The sequence below is a fragment of the Chiloscyllium plagiosum genome, unplaced genomic scaffold (genome assembly GCF_037043375.1).
Source record: "Chiloscyllium plagiosum isolate Xiang-an unplaced genomic scaffold, Cpla_swu_hap1 HiC_scaffold_20, whole genome shotgun sequence".
Taxonomy (NCBI): domain Eukaryota; kingdom Metazoa; phylum Chordata; class Chondrichthyes; order Orectolobiformes; family Hemiscylliidae; genus Chiloscyllium; species Chiloscyllium plagiosum.
The window spans coordinates 2,301,670-2,325,515 of NW_028270158.1; the positions used below are offsets into that span (position 1 = coordinate 2,301,670).

The 23,846-nt window shown below is 45.0% G+C and overlaps 1 protein-coding gene across 1 annotated transcript in view; it reads left to right on the top strand.

Moving 5' to 3' along the window:
- Nucleotides 1–23,458, top strand: part of syt17 (synaptotagmin XVII) — a 129,565-nt gene extending 106,107 nt beyond the window's left edge. Inside the window, exon 8 of the mRNA XM_087998080.1 lies at nt 22,449–23,458. Within this exon, the coding sequence (XP_087854206.1) occupies nt 22,449–22,645 (197 nt within the window). The 3' untranslated portion in view covers nt 22,646–23,458. The remainder of the gene's footprint in view (nt 1–22,448) is intronic.
- The last annotated feature ends 388 nt before the right edge of the window (nt 23,459–23,846 follow it).

The following is a 23,846-nucleotide window of genomic DNA, read 5'->3' on the forward strand; positions in this document are numbered from 1 at the left end:
GAATTAGGGAGTCCCCTTTCTGACCCTGTGTCAGTGCTGAATTAGAGAGTCCCCTTTCTGATCCTGTGTCAGTGCTGAATTAGAGAGTCCTCTTTCTGATCCTGTGTCAGTGCTGAATTAGAGAGTTCCATTTCTGATCCTGTGTCAGTGCTGAATTAGAGAGTCCCCTTTCTGACCCTGTGTCAGTGCTGAATTAGAGAGTCCCATTTCTGACCCTGTGTCAGTGCTGAATTAGAGAGTCCCATTTCTGACCCTGTGTCAGTGCTGAATTATTGGAGTCCCCTTTCTGATCCTGTGTCAGTGCTGAATTAGAGTCCCATTTCTGACCCTGTGTCAGTGCTGAATTAGAGTCCCATTTCTGACCCTGTATCAGTGCTGAATTAGAGAGTCCCCTTACTGATCCTGTGTCAGTGCTGAATTAGAGAGTCCCCTTTCTGATCCTGTGTCAGTGCTGAATTAGGGAGTCCCATTTCGGATCCTGTGTCAGTGCTGAATTAGAATCCCCTTTCTGATCCTGTGTCAGTACTGATTTAGAGTCCCCTTTCTGATCCTGTGTCAGTGCTGAATTAGAGAGTCCCATTTCTGACCCAGTGTCAGTGCTGAATTAGAGAGTGCCATTTCTGATCCTGTGTCAGTCTGAATTAGAGAGTCCGCTTTCTGATCCTGTGTCAGTGCTGACTTAGAGAGTCCCCTTTCTGATCCTGTGTCAGTGCTGAATTAGAGAGTCCCATTTCTGATCCTGTGTCAGTGCTGAATTAGAGAGTCCCATTTCTGATCCTGTGTCAGTGCTGAATTAGGGAGTTCCATTTCTGATCCTGTGTCAGTGCTGAATTAGAGAGTCCCCTTTCTGACCCTGTGTCAGTGCTGAATTAGAGAGTCCCATTTCTGACCCAGTGTCAGTGCTGAATTAGAGAGTCCCATTTCTGACCCTGTGTCAGTGCTGAATTAGGGAGTCCCATTTCTGACCCTGTGTCAGTGCTGAATTAGAGAGTCCCATTTCGGATCCTGTGTCAGTGCTGAATTAGAGAGTCCCATTTCTGACCCTGTGTCAGTGCTGAATTAGAGAGTCCCCTTTCTGATCCTGTGTCAGTGCTGAATTAGAGAGTCCCATTTCTGATCCTGTGTCAGTGCTGAATTAGAGAGTCCCATTTCTGATCCTGTGTCAGTGCTGAATTAGGGAGTTCCATTTCTGATCCTGTGTCAGTGCTGAATTAGAGAGTCCCCTTTCTGACCCTGTGTCAGTGCTGAATTAGAGAGTCCCCTTTCTGATCCTGTGTCAGTGCTGAATTAGAGAGTCCCATTTCTGATCCTGTGTCAGTGCTGAATTAGGGAGTCCCATTTCTGACCCTGTGTCAGTGCTGAATTAGAGAATCCCATTTCTGACCCTGTATCAGTGCTGAATTAGAGAGTCCGCTTTCTGATCCTGTGTCAGTGCTGAATTAGAGAGTACCCTTTCTGACCCTGTGTCAGTGCTGAATTAGAGAGTCCCCTTTCTGATCCTGTGTCAGTACTGAATTAGAGAGTTCCCTTTCTGATCCTGTGTCAGTGCTGAATTAGAGAGTCCGCTTTCTGATCCTGTGTCAGTGCTGAATTAGAGAGTCCCCTTTCTGACCCTGTGTCAGTGCTGAATTAGAGAGTCCCCTTTCTGACCCTGTGTCTGTGCTGAATTAGAGAGTCCCCTTTCTGACCCTGTGTCAGTGCTGAATTAGAGAGTCCCCTTTCTGATCCTGTGTCAGTGCTGAATTAGGGAGTCCCATTTCGGATCCTGTGTCAGTGCTGAATTAGAATCCCCTTTCTGATCCTGTGTCAGTGCTGACTTAGAGAGTCCCCTTTCTGATCCTGTGTCAGTGCTGAATTAGAGAGTCCCATTTCTGACCCAGTGTCAGTGCTGAATTAGAGAGTGCCATTTCTGATCCTGTGTCAGTCTGAATTAGAGAGTCCGCTTTCTGATCCTGTGTCAGTGCTGACTTAGAGAGTCCCCTTTCTGATCCTGTGTCAGTGCTGAATTAGAGAGTCCCATTTCTGATCCTGTGTCAGTGCTGAATTAGAGAGTCCCATTTCTGATCCTGTGTCAGTGCAGAATTAGAGTCCCCTTTCTGATCCTATGTCAGTGCTGAATTAGAGAGTCCCATTTCTGATCCTGTGTCAGTGCTGAATTAGAGAGTCCCATTTCTGATCCTGTGTCAGTGCTGAATTAGGGAGTCCCATTTCTGACCCTGTGTCAGTGCTGAATTAGAGAGTCCCCTTTCTGACCCTGTGTCAGTGCTGAATCAGGGAGTCCCTTTTCTGATCCTGTGTCAGTGCTGAATTAGAGTCCCCTTTCTGATCCTGTGTCAGTGCTGAATTAGGGAGTCCCATTTCTGATCCTGTGTCAGTGCTGAATTAGAGAGTTCCATTTCTGATCCTGTGTCAGTGTTGAATTAGAGAGTCCTCTTTCTGATCCTGTGTCAGTGCTGAATTCGAGAGTTCCATTTCTGATCCTGTGTCAGTGCTGAATTAGAGAGTCCCCTTTCTGATCCTGTGTCAGTGCTGAATTAGAGAGTCCCATTTCTGATCCTGTGTCAGTGCTGAATTAGAGAGTACCCTTTCTGACCCTGTGTCAGTGCTGAATTAGAGAGTCCCCTTTCTGATCCTGTATCAGTGCTGAATTAGAGTCCCCTTTCTGACCCTGTGTCAGTGCTGAATTAGAGTCCCCTTTCTGATCCTGTGTCAGTGCTGAATTAGAGAGTCCTCTTTCTGATCCTGTGTCAGTGCTGAATTCGAGAGTTCCATTTCTGATCCTGTGTCAGTGCTGAATTAGAGAGTCCCCTTTCTGACCCTGTGTCAGTGCTGAATTAGGGAGTCCCATTTCTGTTCCTGTGTCAGTGCTGAATTAGAGTCCCATTTCTGACCCTGTCTCAGTGCTGAATTAGAGAGTCCCATTTCTGACCCTGTGTCAGTGCTGAATTAGGGAGTCCCATTTCTGACCCTGTGTCAGTGCTGAATTAGGGAGTCCCATTTCTGACCCTGTGTCAGTGCTGAATTAAGGAGTCCCATTTCTGATCCTGTGTCAGTGCTGAATTAGGGAGTCCCATTTCTGACCCTGTGTCGGTGCTGAATTAGAGAGTCCCCTTTCTGACCCTGTGTCAGTGCTGAATTAGGGAGTCCCTTTTCTGATCCTGTGTCAGTGCTGAATTAGAGTCCACTTTCTGATCCTGTGTCAGTACTGAATTAGAGTCCCCTTTCTGATCCTGTGTCAGTGCTGAATTAGGGAGTCCCATTTCTGATCCTGTGTCAGTGCTGAATTAGAGTCCCATTTCTGACCCTGTGTCAGTGCTGAATTAGAGTCCCATTTCTGACCCTGTATCAGTGCTGAATTAGAGTCCACTTTCTGATCCTGTGTCAGTGCTAAATTAGAGAGTTCCCTTTCTGATCCTGTGTCAGTGCTGAATTAGAGAGTCCCATTTCTGACCCTGTGTCAGTGCTGAATTAGAGAGTCCCATTTCTGATCCTGTGTCAGTGCTGAATTAGAGAGTCCCATTTCTGATCCTGTGTCAGTACTGAATTAGAGTCCCCTTTCTGATCCTGTGACAGTGCTGAATTAGAGAGTCCCCTTTCTGATCCTGTGTCAGTACTGAATTAGAGAGTCCCCTTTCTGACCCTGTGTCAGTGCTGAATTAGGGAGTCCCATTTCTGATCCTGTGTCAGTGCTGAATTAGAGAGTTCTGTTTCCGATCCTGTGTCAGTGCTGAATTAGAGAGTCCCATTTCTGATCCTGTGTCAGTGCTGAATTAGAGAGTCCCCTTTCTGACCCTGTGTCAGTGCTGAATTAGGGAGTCCCTTTTCTGATCCTATGTCAGTGCTGAATTAGAGAGTCCCATTTCTGATCCTGTGTCAGTGCTGAATTAGAGAGTCCCATTTCTGATCCTGTGTCAGTGCTGAATTAGGGAGTCCCATTTCTGACCCTGTGTCAGTGCTGAATTAGAGAGTCCCCTTTCTGACCCTGTGTCAGTGCTGAATCAGGGAGTCCCTTTTCTGATCCAGTGTCAGTGCTGAATTAGAGTCCCCTTTCTGATCCTGTGTCAGTGCTGAATTAGGGAGTCCCATTTCTGATCCTGTGTCAGTGCTGAATTATTGGAGTCCCCTTTCTGATCCTGTGTCAGTGCTGAATTAGAGTCCCATTTCTGACCCTGTGTCAGTGCTGAATTAGAGTCCCATTACTGACCCTGTATCAGTGCTGAATTAGAGTCCACTTTCTGATCCTGTGTCAGTGCTGAATTAGAGAGTTCCCTTTCTGATCCTGTGTCAGTGCTGAATTAGGGAGTCCCATTTCTGACCCTGTGTCAGTGCTGAATTAGAGAGTCCCCTTTCTGATCCTGTGTCAGTGCTGAATTAGAGAGTCCCATTTCTGATCCTGTGTCAGTACTGAATTAGGGAGTCCCATTTCTGATCCTGTGTCAGTGCTGAATTAGAGAGTTCCATTTCTGATCCTGTGTCAGTGCTGAATTAGAGAGTCCCATTTCTGATCCTGTGTCAGTACTGAATTAGAGTCCCCTTTCTGATCCTGTGTCAGTGCTGAATTAGAGAGTCCCCTTTCTGATCCTGTGTCAGTACTGAATTAGAGAGTCCCCTTTCTGACCCTGTGTCAGTGCTGAATTAGGGAGTCCCATTTCTGATCCTGTGTCAGTGCTGAATTAGAGAGTTCCATTTCTGATCCTGTGTCAGTGCTGAATTAGAGAGTCCCATTTCTGATCCTGTGTCAGTGCTGAATTAGAGAGTCCCCTTTCTGACCCTGTGTCAGTGCTGAATTAGGGAGTCCCTTTTCTGATCCTATGTCAGTGCTGAATTAGAGAGTCCCATTTCTGATCCTGTGTCAGTGCTGAATTAGAGAGTCCCATTTCTGATCCTGTGTCAGTGCTGAATTAGGGAGTCCCATTTCTGACCCTGTGTCAGTGCTGAATTAGAGAGTCCCCTTTCTGACCCTGTGTCAGTGCTGTATCAGGGAGTCCCTTTTCTGATCCTGTGTCAGTGCTGAATTAGAGTCCCCTTTCTGATCCTGTGTCAGTGCTGAATTAGGGAGTCCCATTTCTGATCCTGTGTCAGTGCTGAATTATTGGAGTCCCCTTTCTGATCCTGTGTCAGTGCTGAATTAGAGTCCCATTTCTGACCCTGTGTCAGTGCTGAATTCGAGTCCCATTTCTGACCCTGTATCAGTGCTGAATTAGAGTCCACTTTCTGATCCTGTGTCAGTGCTGAATTAGGGAGTTCCCTTTCTGATCCTGTGTCAGTGCTGAATTAGGGAGTCCCATTTCTGATCCTGTGTCAGTGCTGAATTAGGGAGTCCCATTTCTGACCCTGTGTCGGTGCTGAATTAGAGAGTCCCCTTTCTGACCCTGTGTCAGTGCTGAATTAGGGAGTCCCTTTTCTGATCCTGTGTCAGTGCTGAATTAGAGTCTCCTTTCTGATCCTGTGTCAGTGCTGAATTAGAGAGTCCCATTTCTGATCCTGTGTCAGTCTGAATTAGAGAGTCCGCTTTCTGATCCTGTGTCAGTGCTGAATTAGGGAGTCCCATTTCTGATCCTGTGTCAGTGCTGAATTAGGGAGTCCCCTTTCTGATCCTGTGTCAGTGCTGAATTAGAGTCCCATTTCTGACCCTGTGTCAGTGCTGAATTAGAGTCCCATTTCTGACCCTGTATCAGTGCTGAATTAGAGTCCACTTTCTGATCCTGCGTCAGTGCTGAATTAGAGAGTTCCCTTTCTGATCCTGTGTCAGTGCTGAATTAGGGAGTCCCCTTTCTGATCCTGTGTCAGTGCTGAATTAGGGAGTCCCCTTTCTGATCCAGTGTCAGTGCTGAATGAGAGTCCCCTTTCTGATCCTGTGTCAGTGCTGAATTAGAGTCCCCTTTCTGATCATGTGTCAGTGCTGAATTAGAGAGTCCCATTTCTAATCCTGTGTCAGTGCGGAATTAGAGAGTCCCCTTTCTGATCCAGTGTCAGTGCTGAATTAGAGAGTTCCATTTCTGATCCTGTGTCAGTTCTGAATTAGGGAGTCCCAGTTCTGACCCTATGTCAGTGCTGAATTCGGGAGTCCGCTTTCTGATCCTGTGTCAGTGCTGAATTAGAGAGTCCCCTTTCTGACCCTGTGTCAGTGCTGAATTAGAGAGTCCCATTTCTGATCCTGTGTCAGTGCTGAATTTGAGTCCCCTTTCTGATCCTGTGTCAGTACTGAATTAGAGTCCCCTTTCTGATCCTGTGTCAGTGCTGAATTAGAGAGTCCCCTTTCTGATCCTGTGTCAGTACTGAATTAGAGAGTCCCCTTTCTGACCCTGTGTCAGTGCTGAATTAGGGAGTCCCATTTCTGATCCTGTGTCAGTGCTGAATTAGAGAGTCCCATTTCTGATCCTGTGTCAGTGCTGAATTAGAGAGTCCCCTTTCTGACCCTGTGTCAGTGCTGAATTAGGGAGTCCCTTTTCTGATCCTATGTCAGTGCTGAATTAGAGAGTCCCATTTCTGATCCTATGTCAGTGCTGAATTAGAGAGTCCCATTTCTGATCCTGTGTCAGTGCTGAATTAGGGAGTCCCATTTCTGATCCTGTGTCAGTGCTGAATTAGGGAGTCCCCTTTCTGATCCTGTGTCAGTGCTAAATTAGAGAGTCCCATTTCTGACCCTGTGTCAGTGCTGAATTAGGGAGTCCCATTTCTGACCCTGTGTCAGTGCTGAATTAGAGAGTCCCCTTTCTGACCCTGTGTCAGTGCTGAATTAGGGAGTCCCTTTTCTGATCCTGTGTCAGTGCTGAATTAGGGAGTCCCATTTCTGACCCTGTGTCGGTGCTGAATTAGAGAGTCCCCTTTCTGACCCTGTGTCAGTGCTGAATTAGGGAGTCCCTTTTCTGATCCTGTGTCAGTGCTGAATTAGAGTCCACTTTCTGATCCTGTGTCAGTACTGAATTAGAGTCCCCTTTCTGATCCTGTGTCAGTGCTGAATTAGGGAGTCCCATTTCTGACCCTGTCTCAGTGCTGAATTAGAGAGTCCCATTTCTGACCCTGTGTCAGTGCTGAATTAGGGAGTCCCATTTCTGACCCTGTGTCAGTGCTGAATTAGGGAGTCCCATTTCTGACCCTGTGTCAGTGCTGAATTAAGGAGTCCCATTTCTGATCCTGTGTCAGTGCTGAATTAGGGAGTCCCATTTCTGACCCTGTGTCGGTGCTGAATTAGAGAGTCCCCTTTCTGACCCTGTGTCAGTGCTGAATTAGGGAGTCCCTTTTCTGATCCTGTGTCAGTGCTGAATTAGAGTCCACTTTCTGATCCTGTGTCAGTACTGATTTCGAGTCCCCTTTCTGATCCTGTGTCAGTGCTGAATTAGGGAGTCCCATTTCTGATCCTGTGTCAGTGCTGAATTAGAGTCCCATTTCTGACCCTGTGTCAGTGCTGAATTAGAGTCCCATTTCTGACCCTGTATCAGTGCTGAATTAGAGTCCACTTTCTGATCCTGTGTCAGTGCTAAATTAGAGAGTTCCCTTTCTGATCCTGTGTCAGTGCTGAATTAGAGAGTCCCATTTCTGACCCTGTGTCAGTGCTGAATTAGAGAGTCCCATTTCTGATCCTGTGTCAGTGCTGAATTAGAGAGTCCCATTTCTGATCCTGTGTCAGTACTGAATTAGAGTCCCCTTTCTGATCCTGTGACAGTGCTGAATTAGAGAGTCCCCTTTCTGATCCTGTGTCAGTACTGAATTAGAGAGTCCCCTTTCTGACCCTGTGTCAGTGCTGAATTAGGGAGTCCCATTTCTGATCCTGTGTCAGTGCTGAATTAGAGAGTTCTGTTTCTGATCCTGTGTCAGTGCTGAATTAGAGAGTCCCATTTCTGATCCTGTGTCAGTGCTGAATTAGAGAGTCCCCTTTCTGACCCTGTGTCAGTGCTGAATTAGGGAGTCCCTTTTCTGATCCTATGTCAGTGCTGAATTAGAGAGTCCCATTTCTGATCCTGTGTCAGTGCTGAATTAGAGAGTCCCATTTCTGATCCTGTGTCAGTGCTGAATTAGGGAGTCCCATTTCTGACCCTGTGTCAGTGCTGAATTAGAGAGTCCCCTTTCTGACCCTGTGTCAGTGCTGAATCAGGGAGTCCCTTTTCTGATCCAGTGTCAGTGCTGAATTAGAGTCCCCTTTCTGATCCTGTGTCAGTGCTGAATTAGGGAGTCCCATTTCTGATCCTGTGTCAGTGCTGAATTATTGGAGTCCCCTTTCTGATCCTGTGTCAGTGCTGAATTAGAGTCCCATTTCTGACCCTGTGTCAGTGCTGAATTAGAGTCCCATTACTGACCCTGTATCAGTGCTGAATTAGAGTCCACTTTCTGATCCTGTGTCAGTGCTGAATTAGAGAGTTCCCTTTCTGATCCTGTGTCAGTGCTGAATTAGGGAGTCCCATTTCTGACCCTGTGTCAGTGCTGAATTAGAGAGTCCCCTTTCTGATCCTGTGTCAGTGCTGAATTAGAGAGTCCCATTTCTGATCCTGTGTCAGTACTGAATTAGAGTCCCCTTTCTGATCCTGTGTCAGTGCTGAATTAGAGAGTCCCCTTTCTGATCCTGTGTCAGTACTGAATTAGAGAGTCCCCTTTCTGACCCTGTGTCAGTGCTGAATTAGGGAGTCCCATTTCTGATCCTGTGTCAGTGCTGAATTAGAGAGTTCCATTTCTGATCCTGTGTCAGTGCTGAATTAGAGAGTCCCATTTCTGATCCTGTGTCAGTGCTGAATTAGAGAGTCCCCTTTCTGACCCTGTGTCAGTGCTGAATTAGGGAGTCCCTTTTCTGATCCTATGTCAGTGCTGAATTAGAGAGTCCCATTTCTGATCCTGTGTCAGTGCTGAATTAGAGAGTCCCATTTCTGATCCTGTGTCAGTGCTGAATTAGGGAGTCCCATTTCTGACCCTGTGTCAGTGCTGAATTAGAGAGTCCCCTTTCTGACCCTGTGTCAGTGCTGTATCAGGGAGTCCCTTTTCTGATCCTGTGTCAGTGCTGAATTAGAGTCCCCTTTCTGATCCTGTGTCAGTGCTGAATTAGGGAGTCCCATTTCTGATCCTGTGTCAGTGCTGAATTATTGGAGTCCCCTTTCTGATCCTGTGTCAGTGCTGAATTAGAGTCCCATTTCTGACCCTGTGTCAGTGCTGAATTCGAGTCCCATTTCTGACCCTGTATCAGTGCTGAATTAGAGTCCACTTTCTGATCCTGTGTCAGTGCTGAATTAGGGAGTTCCCTTTCTGATCCTGTGTCAGTGCTGAATTAGGGAGTCCCATTTCTGATCCTGTGTCAGTGCTGAATTAGGGAGTCCCATTTCTGACCCTGTGTCGGTGCTGAATTAGAGAGTCCCCTTTCTGACCCTGTGTCAGTGCTGAATTAGGGAGTCCCTTTTCTGATCCTGTGTCAGTGCTGAATTAGAGTCTCCTTTCTGATCCTGTGTCAGTGCTGAATTAGAGAGTCCCATTTCTGATCCTGTGTCAGTCTGAATTAGAGAGTCCGCTTTCTGATCCTGTGTCAGTGCTGAATTAGGGAGTCCCATTTCTGATCCTGTGTCAGTGCTGAATTAGGGAGTCCCCTTTCTGATCCTGTGTCAGTGCTGAATTAGAGTCCCATTTCTGACCCTGTGTCAGTGCTGAATTAGAGTCCCATTTCTGACCCTGTATCAGTGCTGAATTAGAGTCCACTTTCTGATCCTGCGTCAGTGCTGAATTAGAGAGTTCCCTTTCTGATCCTGTGTCAGTGCTGAATTAGGGAGTCCCCTTTCTGATCCTGTGTCAGTGCTGAATTAGGGAGTCCCCTTTCTGATCCAGTGTCAGTGCTGAATGAGAGTCCCCTTTCTGATCCTGTGTCAGTGCTGAATTAGAGTCCCCTTTCTGATCATGTGTCAGTGCTGAATTAGAGAGTCCCATTTCTAATCCTGTGTCAGTGCGGAATTAGAGAGTCCCCTTTCTGATCCAGTGTCAGTGCTGAATTAGAGAGTTCCATTTCTGATCCTGTGTCAGTTCTGAATTAGGGAGTCCCAGTTCTGACCCTATGTCAGTGCTGAATTCGGGAGTCCGCTTTCTGATCCTGTGTCAGTGCTGAATTAGAGAGTCCCCTTTCTGACCCTGTGTCAGTGCTGAATTAGAGAGTCCCATTTCTGATCCTGTGTCAGTGCTGAATTTGAGTCCCCTTTCTGATCCTGTGTCAGTACTGAATTAGAGTCCCCTTTCTGATCCTGTGTCAGTGCTGAATTAGAGAGTCCCCTTTCTGATCCTGTGTCAGTACTGAATTAGAGAGTCCCCTTTCTGACCCTGTGTCAGTGCTGAATTAGGGAGTCCCATTTCTGATCCTGTGTCAGTGCTGAATTAGAGAGTCCCATTTCTGATCCTGTGTCAGTGCTGAATTAGAGAGTCCCCTTTCTGACCCTGTGTCAGTGCTGAATTAGGGAGTCCCTTTTCTGATCCTATGTCAGTGCTGAATTAGAGAGTCCCATTTCTGATCCTATGTCAGTGCTGAATTAGAGAGTCCCATTTCTGATCCTGTGTCAGTGCTGAATTAGGGAGTCCCATTTCTGATCCTGTGTCAGTGCTGAATTAGGGAGTCCCCTTTCTGATCCTGTGTCAGTGCTAAATTAGAGAGTCCCATTTCTGACCCTGTGTCAGTGCTGAATTAGGGAGTCCCATTTCTGACCCTGTGTCAGTGCTGAATTAGAGAGTCCCCTTTCTGACCCTGTGTCAGTGCTGAATTAGGGAGTCCCTTTTCTGATCCTGTGTCAGTGCTGAATTAGAGTCCCCTTTCTGATCCTGTGTCAGTGCTGAATTAGGGAGTCCCCTTTCTGATCCTGTGTCAGTGCTGAATTAGAGAGTCCCATTTCTGATCCTGTGTCAGTGCTGAATTAGGGAGTCCCCTTTCTGAACCTGTGTCAGTGCTGAATTAGAGTCCCATTTCTGACCCTGTGTCAGTGCTGAATTAGAGTCTCATTTCTGACCCTGTATCAGTGCTGAATTAGAGTCCCCTTTCTGATCCTGTGTCAGTACTGAATTAGAGAGTTCCCTTTCTGATCCTGTGTCAGTGCTGAATTAGGGAGTCCCCTTTCTGATCCTGTGTCAGTGCTGAATTAGAGAGTCCCCTTTCTGACCCTGTGTCAGTGCTGAATTCGAGGGTCCCATTTCTGATCCTGTGTCAGTGCTGAATTAGAGTCCCCTTTCTGATCCTGTGTCAGTGCTGAATGAGAGTCCCCTTTCTGATCCTGTGTCAGTGCTGAATTAGAGTCCCATTTCTGACCCTGTGTCAGTGCTGAATTAGAGAGTCCCCTTTCTGATCCTGTGTCAGTGCTGAATTAGGGAGTCCCATTTCTGATCCTGTGTCAGTGCTGAATTGGAATCCCCTTTCTGATCCTGTGTCAGTGCTGAATTAGGGAGTCCCATTTCTGACCCTGTGTCAGTGCTGAATTAGGGAGTCCCATTTCGGATCCTGTGTCAGTGCTGAATTAGAGAGTCCCCATTCTGATCCTGTGTCAGTGCTGAATTAGAGAGTGCCATTTCTGATCCTGTGTCAGTGCTGAATTAGGGAGTCCAATTTCGGATCCTGTGTCAGTGCTGAATTGGAGAGTTCCATTTCTGACCCTATGTCAGTGCTGAATTAGAGAGTCCCCTTTCTGATCCTGGGTCAGTGCTGAATTAGAGAGTCCCATTTCTGATCTTGTGTCAGTGCTGAATTGGAGAGTCCCATTTCTGATCCTGTGTCCGTGCTGAATTAGAGTCCCCTTTCTGATTCAGTGTCTGTGCTGAATTAGAGATTCCCCTTTCTGATCCTGTGTCAGTGCTGAATTAGAGAGTCCCATTTCTAATCCTGTGTCAGTGCTGAATTAGAGTCCCCTTTCTGATCCTGTGTCAGTGCTGAATTAGAGTCCCATTTCTGACCCTGTGTCAGTGCTGAATTAGGGAGTCCCATTTCGGATCATGTGTCCGTGCTGAATTAGAGAGTTCCATTTCTGATCCTGTGTCAGTGCTGAATTAGAGAGTTCCATTTCTGATCCTGTGTCAGTGCTGAATTAGAGAGTCCTCTTTCTGATCCTGTGTCAGTGCTGAATTAGAGTCCCATTTCTGATCCTGTGTCAGTGCTGAATTAGAGTCCCCTTTCTGATCCTGTGTCAGTGCTGAATTAGAGAGTCCTCTTTCTGATCCTGTGTCAGTGCTGAATTAGAGTCCCATTTCTGATCCTGTGTCAGTGCTGAATTCGAGAGTCCCCTTTCTGATCCTGTGTCAGTGCTGAATTAGAGAGTCCCATTTCTGACCCTGTGTCAGTGCTGAATTAGGGAGTCCCATTTCGGATCCTGTGTCAGTGCTGAATTAGAGTGTTCCATTTCTGATCCTGTGTCAGTGCTGAATTAGAGAGTCCCATTTCTGATCCTGTGTCAGTGCTGAATTAGGGAGTCCCATTTCGGATCTGTGTCAGTGCTGAATTAGAGAGTTCCATTTCTGATCCTGTGTCAGTGCTGAATTAGAGAGTCCCCTTTTTGATCCTGTGTCAGTGCTGAATTAGAGAGTCCCCTTTCTGATCCTGTGTCAGTGCTGAATTAGAGAGTCCCCTTTCTGATCTTGTGTCAGTGCTGAATTAGAAAGTCCCATGTCTGACCCTATGTCAGTGCTGAATTAGAGAGTCCCCATTCTGATCCTGTGTCAGTGCTGAATTAGAGAGTTCCATTTCTGATCCTGTGTCAGTGCTGAATTAGGGAGTTCCCTTTCTGATCCTGTGTCAGTGCTGAATTAGGAGTCCCATTTCTGATCCTGTGTCAGTGCTGAATTAGAGAGTCCCCTTTCTGATCCTGTGTCAGTGCTGAATTAGAGAGTCCCCTTTCTGATCCTGTGTCAGTGCTGAATTAGAGAGTCCCATTTCTGATCCTGTGTCAGTGCTGAATTAGCGAGTCCCATTTCTGACCCTGTGTCAGTGCTGAATTAGAGAATTCCATTTCTGACCCTATGTCAGTGCTGAATTAGAGAGTCCCATTTCTGACCCTGTGTCAGTGCTGAATTAGAGAGTCCCCTTTCTGACCCTGTGTCAGTGCTGAATTAGAGAGTCCCCTTTCTGATCCTGTGTCAGTGCTGAATTAGAGAGTCCCCTTTCTGATCCTGTGTCAGTGCTGAATTAGAGTCCCTTTTCTGATCCTGTGTCAGTGCTGAATTAGAGAGTCCCCTTTCGGATCCTGTGTCAGTGCTGAATTAGAGAGTCCCATTTCTGATCCTGTGTCAGTGCTGAATTAGAGAGTCCCATTTCGGATCCTGTGTCAGTGCTGAATTAGGGAGTCCCATTTCTGATCCTGTGTCAGTGCTGAATTAGAGAGTCCCATTTCGGATCCTGTGTCAGTGCTGAATTCAGACAAACAAACCAGACTTTTGAGTTTTCCAGCAGAGCAGCTGTATGTATTCTGATTCTGACCGTACAAGACCCAGAGTAAGGGTGTTCCTATTGCTCTTTGGTAGCGCCCCTGGTCTTGATGTAGGCAGCTTGCATCAAGGTCTCATCTAGTCTAAGGATGCATGTCCAAGGTTGGTTTGAAAATGTCTACAGTGATTGTAGCATCTAATGAGCACTACCACTGATCAATAGTGAGCTGTGTGTCTATATATTTCAGAACAGAAGGTGTCACATTGTCAACTCAGTTCTTGCTGGCGACAGTCTCGGATAGGGCATTGTCACTTTGCACCTGTGTCCTTGATACAGTGTGTCATAGATTCGTAATGACTTCGCAATTTAAAACAAGCTGTGATACATAGATAAAGTGGATAGCCAGAAACTTTTTTCCTGGACGCAGATGGCTATCCCGGGGTGCATAATGTTAAGGTAATTGGAGAAAGGTTTAGGGGAGATGTCAGAGGTAGGTTCTTTACACAGAAAGTAGTGGGTGTGTGGAATGCACTGCCAGCAGGGGTGTAGAAGAATATACATTACGGACATTTAAGCGACTCTTGGATAGGCACGTGGATGATAGTAAAATGAATGGTATGTTGCTTAAGTTGGATCTTAGTGTAGGATAAAAGGTCAGCACAACATTGAGAGCCAAAGGGCCTGTACAGTACTGTTCTATATTCACCTCCAGTGTTTGCTTCAGAGCTAATAGTGCGTATGACATCATCCATCTGACATTTGGTGAAAACCTCACTGATGTACATGCTCAGTATCTGTGTTATGAATGGCATCTCAGTTTCAATGATAATTTCCCTTTGAAATGTGCACAGAATTTCTTCTTTTAAGGAGCTTGAAGACTCATTTGCTTTTCCTTTGGACAAAATTGAAAATTTTCAAGAAAACCAACTTTCAAAATATGGAACAGAAATGTAATTTGTTCGTTATGATAAATGAGGATTCCTCAGGAAAGGCCACCTACTTCCCAGACCTTATATTTGATCCTCCTGATCACTGCTGAGAAGTTTAAATTCCTCACAACTCCCCAACCCTGTTCCTGCAGCTTTCAACTTAAGTCCTTGAGCCAGGGTGATGGGACCCAGTCTCCCCCACATCTCAGAGCCTGCTTTGACAATCACAGGTTTTTACAGTGTCTCTGGAGTTGGCTGGGCAGGAACTTCCAAAAGCCTGTGTGGAAGATCCCAGGATTCACAGTCCTAAGGAATGTGCCACCTGGAGATCTGGAGGATTCAATCATTGGGTTTCCATGTGTGACTATCCAGTACACGGCCATTTCTCGGGCATGTGTGAGTCTCGATTTCCCAGCGTGTGGTTGTGCAGCTCTCAGGGCCCATTGCCTGTGACTGAATGACAAAATTATCAATGGCAGAGCAGACTGTGATTATACTGGGCCCTGAATCTGCAGCATACTGTGGCTCCCTTGCTGACAGTGCAGGAGCTCAAAGTCTTCTTCCCCCACCACAAGTTCCTCGTAGTGGCCAGTTTTGACAGTATCGCACTGCAGCAGCTCCTCACCTTCTCTCTGCCTGAAGTGCTGAGGTGAGCAGATGTAGCTCGTGCAGATTGTGCAGACAAACTCTCAGGAAGGTTCTGAATGGGGGGGGGGAGGGGAGCTTACAGCTAATGTTTAAGGTGCAAAATGGCCAATAATTCTTGTAATTACAGTTTTATTATCATTGTAATTACAATAATTATTACCATTAAATGATCCTGGCACAATACATTTCTTACTGTATTCCTGTGCCACTGTTACATGTGAAACCAATGAGGCAGTTTCCCAGTATTTCGTGTTGCAGTTTCATATATGTTATGTTTCCTGCTAATATATTTTTCTGTATTTTGGAGACTTTGAGTTAAATGAAAGATTGTGATATATTCCAGAAGAACGCATATGCTGCTTTGAAAGGTCAGTCTTGACTTATGAGAGTATCTGTAAATTATATTTGAAGTGTTCAGCCAATCTTTCAAATTGTTTGACACCTTGATCTGTTGGTGCTGAGCCCTGCTCCATTCTGACAGCTCCCGGCTTTATCATTTACAGAAGGTATTGATGCTGAGCATAAGCAAATATTACAAACAATTCAGAATCTCAAAATGTCAATGTATCCGAGGAACAGGTGAGCGGGACTTGGTCATATCATTGAAAGAAAGAAAATAGGAGCAGGAACAAAAACAGAAGTTGCTGAAAAAACTCAGCAAGTCTGGCAGCCTCAAAACCGGTTCTGAGGAAGCATCACCAGACCCGAAACGTTAACTGATTTCTCTTCCCAGATGCTGCCAGACCCACTGAGCTTTTCCAGCAACTTCTGTTTTTGTTTCTGATTTACAGCATCTGCAGTCCTTTTGGTTTTTATCTGAAAACAAGGTCTGATGTGTGGGGTTGGGTCTGGTACATGGGAGAGTTCAGGCCCTAAAATTGTTGAACTCAGTATTGAGTCCAGAGTCCCCAAACGGAAAATGAGGTACTGTTCTTCCAGCTAATGCTGAGCTTCTCTGGAGCACTGCAGCAAGCCTGAGACAGAGATGTTGGCCAGGGAACTGGGTGGATGGGACAGGCAGCTGGAGGCTCAGTCTTTTTTTGCAGGCAGAACATAGAAGTTGTGTGAAGCAGTCACCCAGTCTACGCTTTGTTTTGCCAATGTAAAGGAGACCACATTATGAGCAGCGAATGCAATAGACTAAATTGTGAGAAGTGTAGGTAAAGTGCACAATAGGCAAAACATTTTCCTTGTGGAGCCAGCTCAGTTTTGATCTGTTTGGTGTCCCTGACTGACCAAGTATATGTTTTAAATATTTGATTTGACTGAGTTTAAACTAAATTAAAACATTTAGCATTTCTAAAATAAATGAGTTGTATTTATGATGCAACGTTGCAATGATAAAATCCATTTGATCAAATCATTCTGTATTTTTCAGATCATTTTTAAGGGGGAGAGGATATGTTTGTATGAGAGAATTTTACAAACCCATTGTTGCAAAGAAGTATTGATGTCCAATGTCCAGGTTCCTCAACTGGATGTTTCAAGAGTGTGAGTGGACTGATCAATGTGAGCAAGCTGTTCCACAGTAAGAGGAACACCTCACAGACCAGTTTAATACATTGTGAGTAAGTCCTCTGACAAAAGGAAACAGTTCCTTTGTTTTAGAATTCCATAAATTTATTTTCCTTATATCTGCTGCTGACATGTCTGAGAGGCATTACGTTCTGAAAGAGTTCCTGTTGTGGAGTCAAGCTACCATTCAGTTTAATAATGTTCCCAATACAAGCATTTTTTCCCTCTAAAGATCACCACTCATCCTTGTCACCATTCCATACTAAACATCATAGGCTCCAGCCCACCTCACTTATTCCAGCAGTTCCCTGGTTGCGACAGAAGCAATGATTGGGAACTCATTTTATCCGAAATTGTTGCAAAGAACCAAATTCCTGCCTTTCCTTTGTCATGGTGTTGCCACATTCAAGACTATTGGCAAGGTTCATATTTCAATACAATACCTTATAAAGGGTGTTTCCTTTTGTGAGGTAATTAAGCATTTAGAATAGTTTTCGGATAAGGGGTGGCAGATTTAAAAGTGAGATGGGGAGAATTGACTTCTCTCAATGGGTTGTGAGTCTGTGGAACTCACTCCCCCAGAGTGTGGGGAATGCTCGGTCATTGAGTACAGTTAAGGGGTCAGTAGACAACGTTTTAGTTAGTGATGGGTTGAAGATTATGGATAGTGAGCAGGAAAGTGCAGTTGAGACCAAGATGAGATTTAAAATTTAGATAAATGCGCGATGCTGCATTTTGGGAAAGCAGGACTTATACACTTCATGGTAAGGTCCGAGGGAATGTTGCTGAATAAAGAGACCTTGGAGTGCAAGTTCATAGCTCCTTGAAAGTGAAGTCGCAGGTAGATAGGATTGTGAAAAAGGCATTTGGTATGCTTTCCTTTATTGGTCAGAATATTGAGTACAGGAGTTGGGAGGTCATGTTGCTGCTGTACAGGACATTGGTTAGGCCACTGTTGGAATATTGTGTGCAATTCTGGTCTCCTTCCTATCGGAAAGACGTTGTGAAACTTGAAAGGGTTCAGAAAAGATTTGCAAGGATGTTGCCAGGGTTGGAGGATTTGAGCTGTAGGGAGAGGCTGAACAGGCTGGGGCTGTTTTCTCTGGAGTGTAGGAGGCTGAGGTGACCTTATACAGGTTTAGAAAGTCATGAGGGGCATGGATAGGATAAATAAACATAGTTTCTTCCCTGGGGTGGGGGAGTCCATAACTAGAGGGCGTAGGTTTAAGGTGAGAGGGGAAAGACATAAAAGACACCTAAGGAGCAGCTTTTTCACACAGGATGGTATGTGTATGGAATGAGCTGCCAGAGGAAGTGGTGGAGGCTGGTACAATTGCAACATTTAAAAGGTATCTGGATGGGAATATGAATAGGAAGGGTTTGGAGAGATATGGGCCGGGTGCTGGCAGGTGGGACTAGATTGGGTTGGGATATCTAGATGGGTTGGACCGAAGGGTCTGTTTCCGTGCTGTACATCTCTATGACTCTATGTCTGTAAATGGCGGAGCAGGGTGGAGGGGCTGAATGGCCTACTGCTTCTAGTTCTTATGTAAATCTTATCAGACAAACCAAAACCAACACACCATCTAGGAGCTTATCACTTGACAGAATTATGAAATTCAGAGGGATCTTATTTCAAAATAACAAGCCAGTTATTTCTGAAGGCACAATCAAAATAACCAGATTTGTATCAGATTAAAACGATTATATGACCTTGTGTAATAATAGTTGGATCTTTCCTATTTTTAAATGGGACTTCTTTTTCTTTTAGTATTGAGTTGACAAAATCTCTTCAGCCCATGAGATTTGCTGAACTGACAGATGAAAGTGAATCACAATCAATTTAAACTTCAGAAAGCTACCAGCCTACACTGAAGAGTTTTGTCAGTGCTTGTGATGAACTGACCCTGGATTCATTGTTCCATCCAGTTGGAGTTTTGTTCCTGTCGTCCGATCTTTGCCGATGAGACTGAGAGAAAGTGAGCAGCACGGTGGCACAGTGGTTAGCACTGCAGCCTCACAGCCCCAGAGACCGGGGTTCAATTCCCGCCTCAGGCGACTGACTGTGTGGTGTTTGCACATTCTCCCCGTGTCTGCATGGGTTTCCTCCGGGTGCTCTGGTTTCCTCCCACAGTCCAAAATGTACAGGTTAGGTGAATTGGCCATGCTAAATTGCCCGCAGTGTTAGGTGCAAGGGTAAATGTAGGGGAATGGGTCTGGGTGGGTGCGCTTTGGGGGTCGGTGTGGACTTGTTGGGCCGAAGGGCCTGTTTCCACACTGTAAGTAATCTAATTTATATAGAGACTGCAGATGCTGGAGATCAGAGCTGAAAAATGTGTTGCTGGAAAAGCACAACAGGTCAGGCAGCATCCAAGGAGCAGGAATCCTGAAGAAGGGCTTATGCCCGAAACATCGATTCCCCTGCTCCTTGGATGCTGCCTGACCTGCTGCGCTTTTCCAGCAACACATTTTTCAGCTCTGATGAGACTGAGAGCTGATTACATATAATCATATGAGCAAAGCAAAATAATATCTCAACTACTCAAACAGCTGGGCGATTATTTGGCAGTAAAGTTTGAGAGATCCACAATGGGAGATCCCTGAGATGCTAAAGGAAATTGAGGACAATGTGAAACAGGATTTTCATTCACTACCAGCCTGGCGTTCACCTCCAGCGAGTGACGTAAAAATGATTTGAGGCTCCAGCATTAACCCAAGTGACTTCCCGTTCTTAGATTTATGCTTGACTTCTGAATGAGCTGGGATCGGATTGGTTCATTCTGGTGAACAGCGGCCAACTCCAGTGTATCCCAGAATTCATTCCACCAATGGGTCCTCCCTGCTGATGCACGAAGTTATTACTGACCACACTCAACCACACTCAAATCAAATTGCCCCCAAATCTCTCAGTCTGTTATCTGCATGTCAGTTATGTTTGTTTAATTGAGGAGGGGGGGGGCAGAGAGTGTGGAAGGTGATAACAGGTAGAAAGATATATTGATCAGGTCCAAGCAGTGGGCCATGGAAGGGCTCTCTACAGCTGAGACTGTTCTGCGGTGATGCCAATGCCTGCGTGTCCTTGGACATGGAGTGGGCAGAATATACTGACATGCTTGAGAGCTTTGTATGGTGGGTACCATAGGGGCTGGAGTGCAATACCTCCCATTTCAGTTAAATATTGCATTTATTTTCAACATTTAGTCTTTGTTACAGTCAGGGAACAATGCCCTGGTGTTACAGTCAGACAACTGACACAGAATAGTTATCTCACTGCTCATTCTATAGACCTGTGTTTCCCACAGAACAATTATCCTTCAGAAGGAAACTCAATGTTTATCAATGATCTTGGAATAAATTGAAAACACGGAAATACAAAATAAATAGAACAGAAAATGAATATGTTTCTCTCGGGCGATGACTGAGCTATGATTGCACAGTCTGAATGGAGTGATGGCAATAACACTTCCCTGCACTAGCTTTATTTCCCTGATCTCATACTTTCGGTTCCATTTTCATTTCAGCCCCATGTTTCTGTCCGAGAGTTTGAATGGAGATTTTATAGAGGCTGCATTTCATAGTGTAACCTGTTGAGGGCAGCAGAGGTTTTATTGCTGTTCTTGTTCCATTTATCTCCAACAGGAGCTTGAAAGATTTAAGACATTTACCAAACATCTCATTTAGCGCCTTCTGTTTGGTTTGGAACTTGTTCATTAATTTGTATTTGGGACTTAATTGAATATCAATGCAATAATGTTACAGTTTCCTTATTTGAGATGGATTCTCTGCATCAGCTGGGAGGACAGGTGAGTGTCCGTGAAGCAGCCAATAACACAAGCATCAAGACCATAATCATCTGAAACAACTCCACTGGATAGCCGAGTTTCCAACTGCCAAAGCAAATCTTCTTCACCCAACTCAAGGACAAATGAGAGGAGGACAACAAAAGAATTTCAAAGACTCACTGAAGTCTTCCATCAAGAAATGCAGCATCATTTCCAGTGTTTGGGAGATCCTCGTTCAGAAGAAACCACCTGGGGGGACCCTCCTGAATGAAGTGAAATAATTCTTAAACAACATGCTCTGGCAAGAGGAAGTACGGAAAAGGAACTGGAGAAAGGAATGTCAATGATCTCGGGGCCAAGGACCAATTCCACTTCCCGGAAACACCTGCCAAGTGTGTGGTGGGAGATGTGGCTCCAGGATCGGGCTCATCAGATACACAAGGACCCACAGGTCCCAGGACCAGTGACACAGAATCTCCTGGGTGGACAATCAGACACGTTAGGGAGTGATTGCTGACAGTGTTCCAGGATGGAATCCTGCAAGTCAATTAATTTGGGAATTAATTGATTAATGTTTTTAATTGGATAGTGTGTTTATGTAAATTAGATCATAGAGTGTAAAAGTAGGGAAGTCTTGCTGCAACTGTACAAGGCGTTAGTGAGACCACACCTGGAGTATTGTACATAGTTTTGGTTCCCTTACTTGAGGGAGGGATGTAGTTGTATTGGAGACAGTTCAGAGAAAGCTCACTTGCTTAATTCCAGAGGTGAGAGGTTTGTCTTCTGAAGAGAGAGATTGAGCACTTCAGGCCGATGTTGTCTGGAGTTTAGAAGAATGAGAGGGGGTGTCTGTTTGAGATATATCAGGAGCTAAAGGGGATTGACATGGTAGATGTAGAGAGGCTGTTTCCCCTTGTGAAGCAATCTAGAATCTGCCACCCGTCATCCTAAAACAGCATTGAGGAGAAACTGTTTCTCTCAAAGGGTTGTGAATCTGTGGAATTCCCTCCCCCAGAGTGCGGTGGATGCTGGGACATTGAATAAAGTTGAGGAGATAGATTTTTAATCATTAATGGGCTAAAGGGTTATGAGGAGCAGGCAGGTTATGGAGTTGAGGCTGACATGAGATAGCCATGATGGTATTAAGTGGTGGAACAGGTTTGAGGGGCTGAATGGCCTCATCCTGCTCCAAGTTCCTATGTTCTGAGAACTAAATCTAGAATGATTCTATTTTGTGGACATTGAATTTTGCACAATAACCAAAGGGTTTCATTGTAACAACAGTCAGAGGTAAGTGCAGCCGAAGTTTGTTGTGGTTGCTGTCCCATTAAGACTGGAAATAATTTGTACCTTCAGCAGTGCCACCTGGGATACTCATCAGACTGACCAGGAAAACTGCAGAGCCTTCTAACTGGCAGAAATCCAGGATCAATGTGATTTATAGGAGCATTTTTACTAATGACATTAAGTGACAGTTAACTATTATAACAAGATGGAATTGACCTGACTGAACATTAATGGCAAATTGTACAATCAATATTGACGTTGTTTGCCAAACAAGAAAATTCATTCTCTGGGTCTTCTGTGGTTGTGTCAATTGGAGCAAAAGTGGCAGGGGAGACTGTGGGGGTGGGGGGTGGGGGGGGGTCATCTGCTGTCACAAGCTACTGATTGTATGAGTTACAGAATCATGGACGTCTACAGCACAGATCAAGGCCCTTCAGCCTACTGAGTCTGTGCTGGTCAAAAGCAGTCACTTTGTCATGATTGGGACAGCCAGCTGGACTCTGTTGAATGTGAGTTCCCTGATTGGGGCTGTTAATCTGATCGAATCAGGAAGCTCTGGCTGATATATAAGAAGGCAGAGGTCAGAGATGTTGACATTCTGGTAACTGTCTCTGAATGAGGCTGTACTAAAGTCAAGGACTGTTCATGTGTAAATAAAGGGTTACTTGGTGACAGATACTGGCCTCTGTGGAGATATTTAACTATTCTGTTCCCATTTTCCAGTTGGTCCATAGCCTTTGCATCACAAGTTTCCATCTAAATCCTTCTTCAATGTGAGGAGGGTTTCTACCTCTCCCACCCACACAGGCAGCGAGTCCCAGATTCCCCACCACCCTCTGGGTGAAAACATTTTTCTTCATACTGATGTGATCTTGTGTTGTTTTGTGTATTAAGATATGCCGTATTAATTGTCCCTTTCCTTTTCAGTGTATGGTCACAACATGAAAAGCAGCAATGATTTTGTTGGCCGGATTGTCATTGGTCAGTACTCCACGGGAGGCCCTGAGTCCACTCACTGGCGCCGCCTGCTGAATGTTCACCGAACCTCGTCTGCTCAGTGGCACAGCCTGCGTTCCCGGTCTGAGTGTGACCGCGTCTCCTTAGCATCACTGGAGGTGACATGATGCCATCCCATGTGCCACGGTTGCCAAAGCTGAACCGTGCTGGTGTTGGCACCGTCTGGCAGCATCAGCTCCTGTATCTTGACAGAGGGAATCACTCCCCTGTTTTTGTCTTTGACCGTGTTGTATTTGAAACAAAACTCTGCAGCACCAAACCAATGTATTAGTGAGTTATCTTTGGAGCACTATTAAATTATTAATTTAGAGACATATTATGCTGTTACATGTCACAAATACTGAATATATCTGATTGAAGATGAATTTGGCTGTCCGTTATAAACTTAAAAAGATCATGTGAGCTTTCTTGGTGTAAGTCATTCAGTAGCTTAAATTTGAATGTTATTGATGGGATTTGTGTTTGTGGAAGCCATCAATATTTGAAGGATTGTTGTTATTATCTGGGTAAGACGGTAATATCTCTAGTGCTGTATATCATTCCACCATGCTTCTAGATAATTAAAGCCTGCAATTGGGAATTATCATATATTAGATAGTTATTTGAGCACAACATTCCTGTAATGGTGAATCAGGATCCATAGAGCTGTTCTGTAAGTTGTGCAGAGCTGTGAGGACATTTGGGTAAAATGGTATATCGATGCAATACTTTATCCAGGTTTGTCTTGTGTGATTGGTCGACAGTATTTGAGTCTTTAGCTAGAATGATGTATGGCTTTAATTCTAATTATCCAGTCAGAACGTTGCCAGTAACAGCTATTGCCATCTGTGTTTTAATAGATGCTTATTCACAATTTTAGAGCATATTGTTTTGGATCAAAATATCTATTCCAAATAAAGCAAATGTGGAGATGTATTGCATTTATTTTGTTATGCATTGCTGCTGGTTCAGAACTAATTGTACCCACTACAAGGCGAGTGAGAGTATCGCAGTAATGGGAAGGTACAGGTACAGGGTCAGGATATTACTGAGGAATATCTCAGGAATATCGCAGGAATACCTCAGGAATTGACTGACAGGTTTAGACAGTACATTTGGATCGGCTCAGGCTTGGAGGGCCGAAGGACCTGTTCCTGGGCTGTAAATTTTCTTTGTTCTTTGTTGTTTAATAAAAAGCTTTCTTCAGGTGTGGGTATGGTACATGTAATATCATGTTGAATGTAAGTATAACGTACTTGATGTAATGGGCTGCAAGCAAATATTCATTGCAATTAAACTTTCTGTTGATAATATATTCTTTTGAAATTA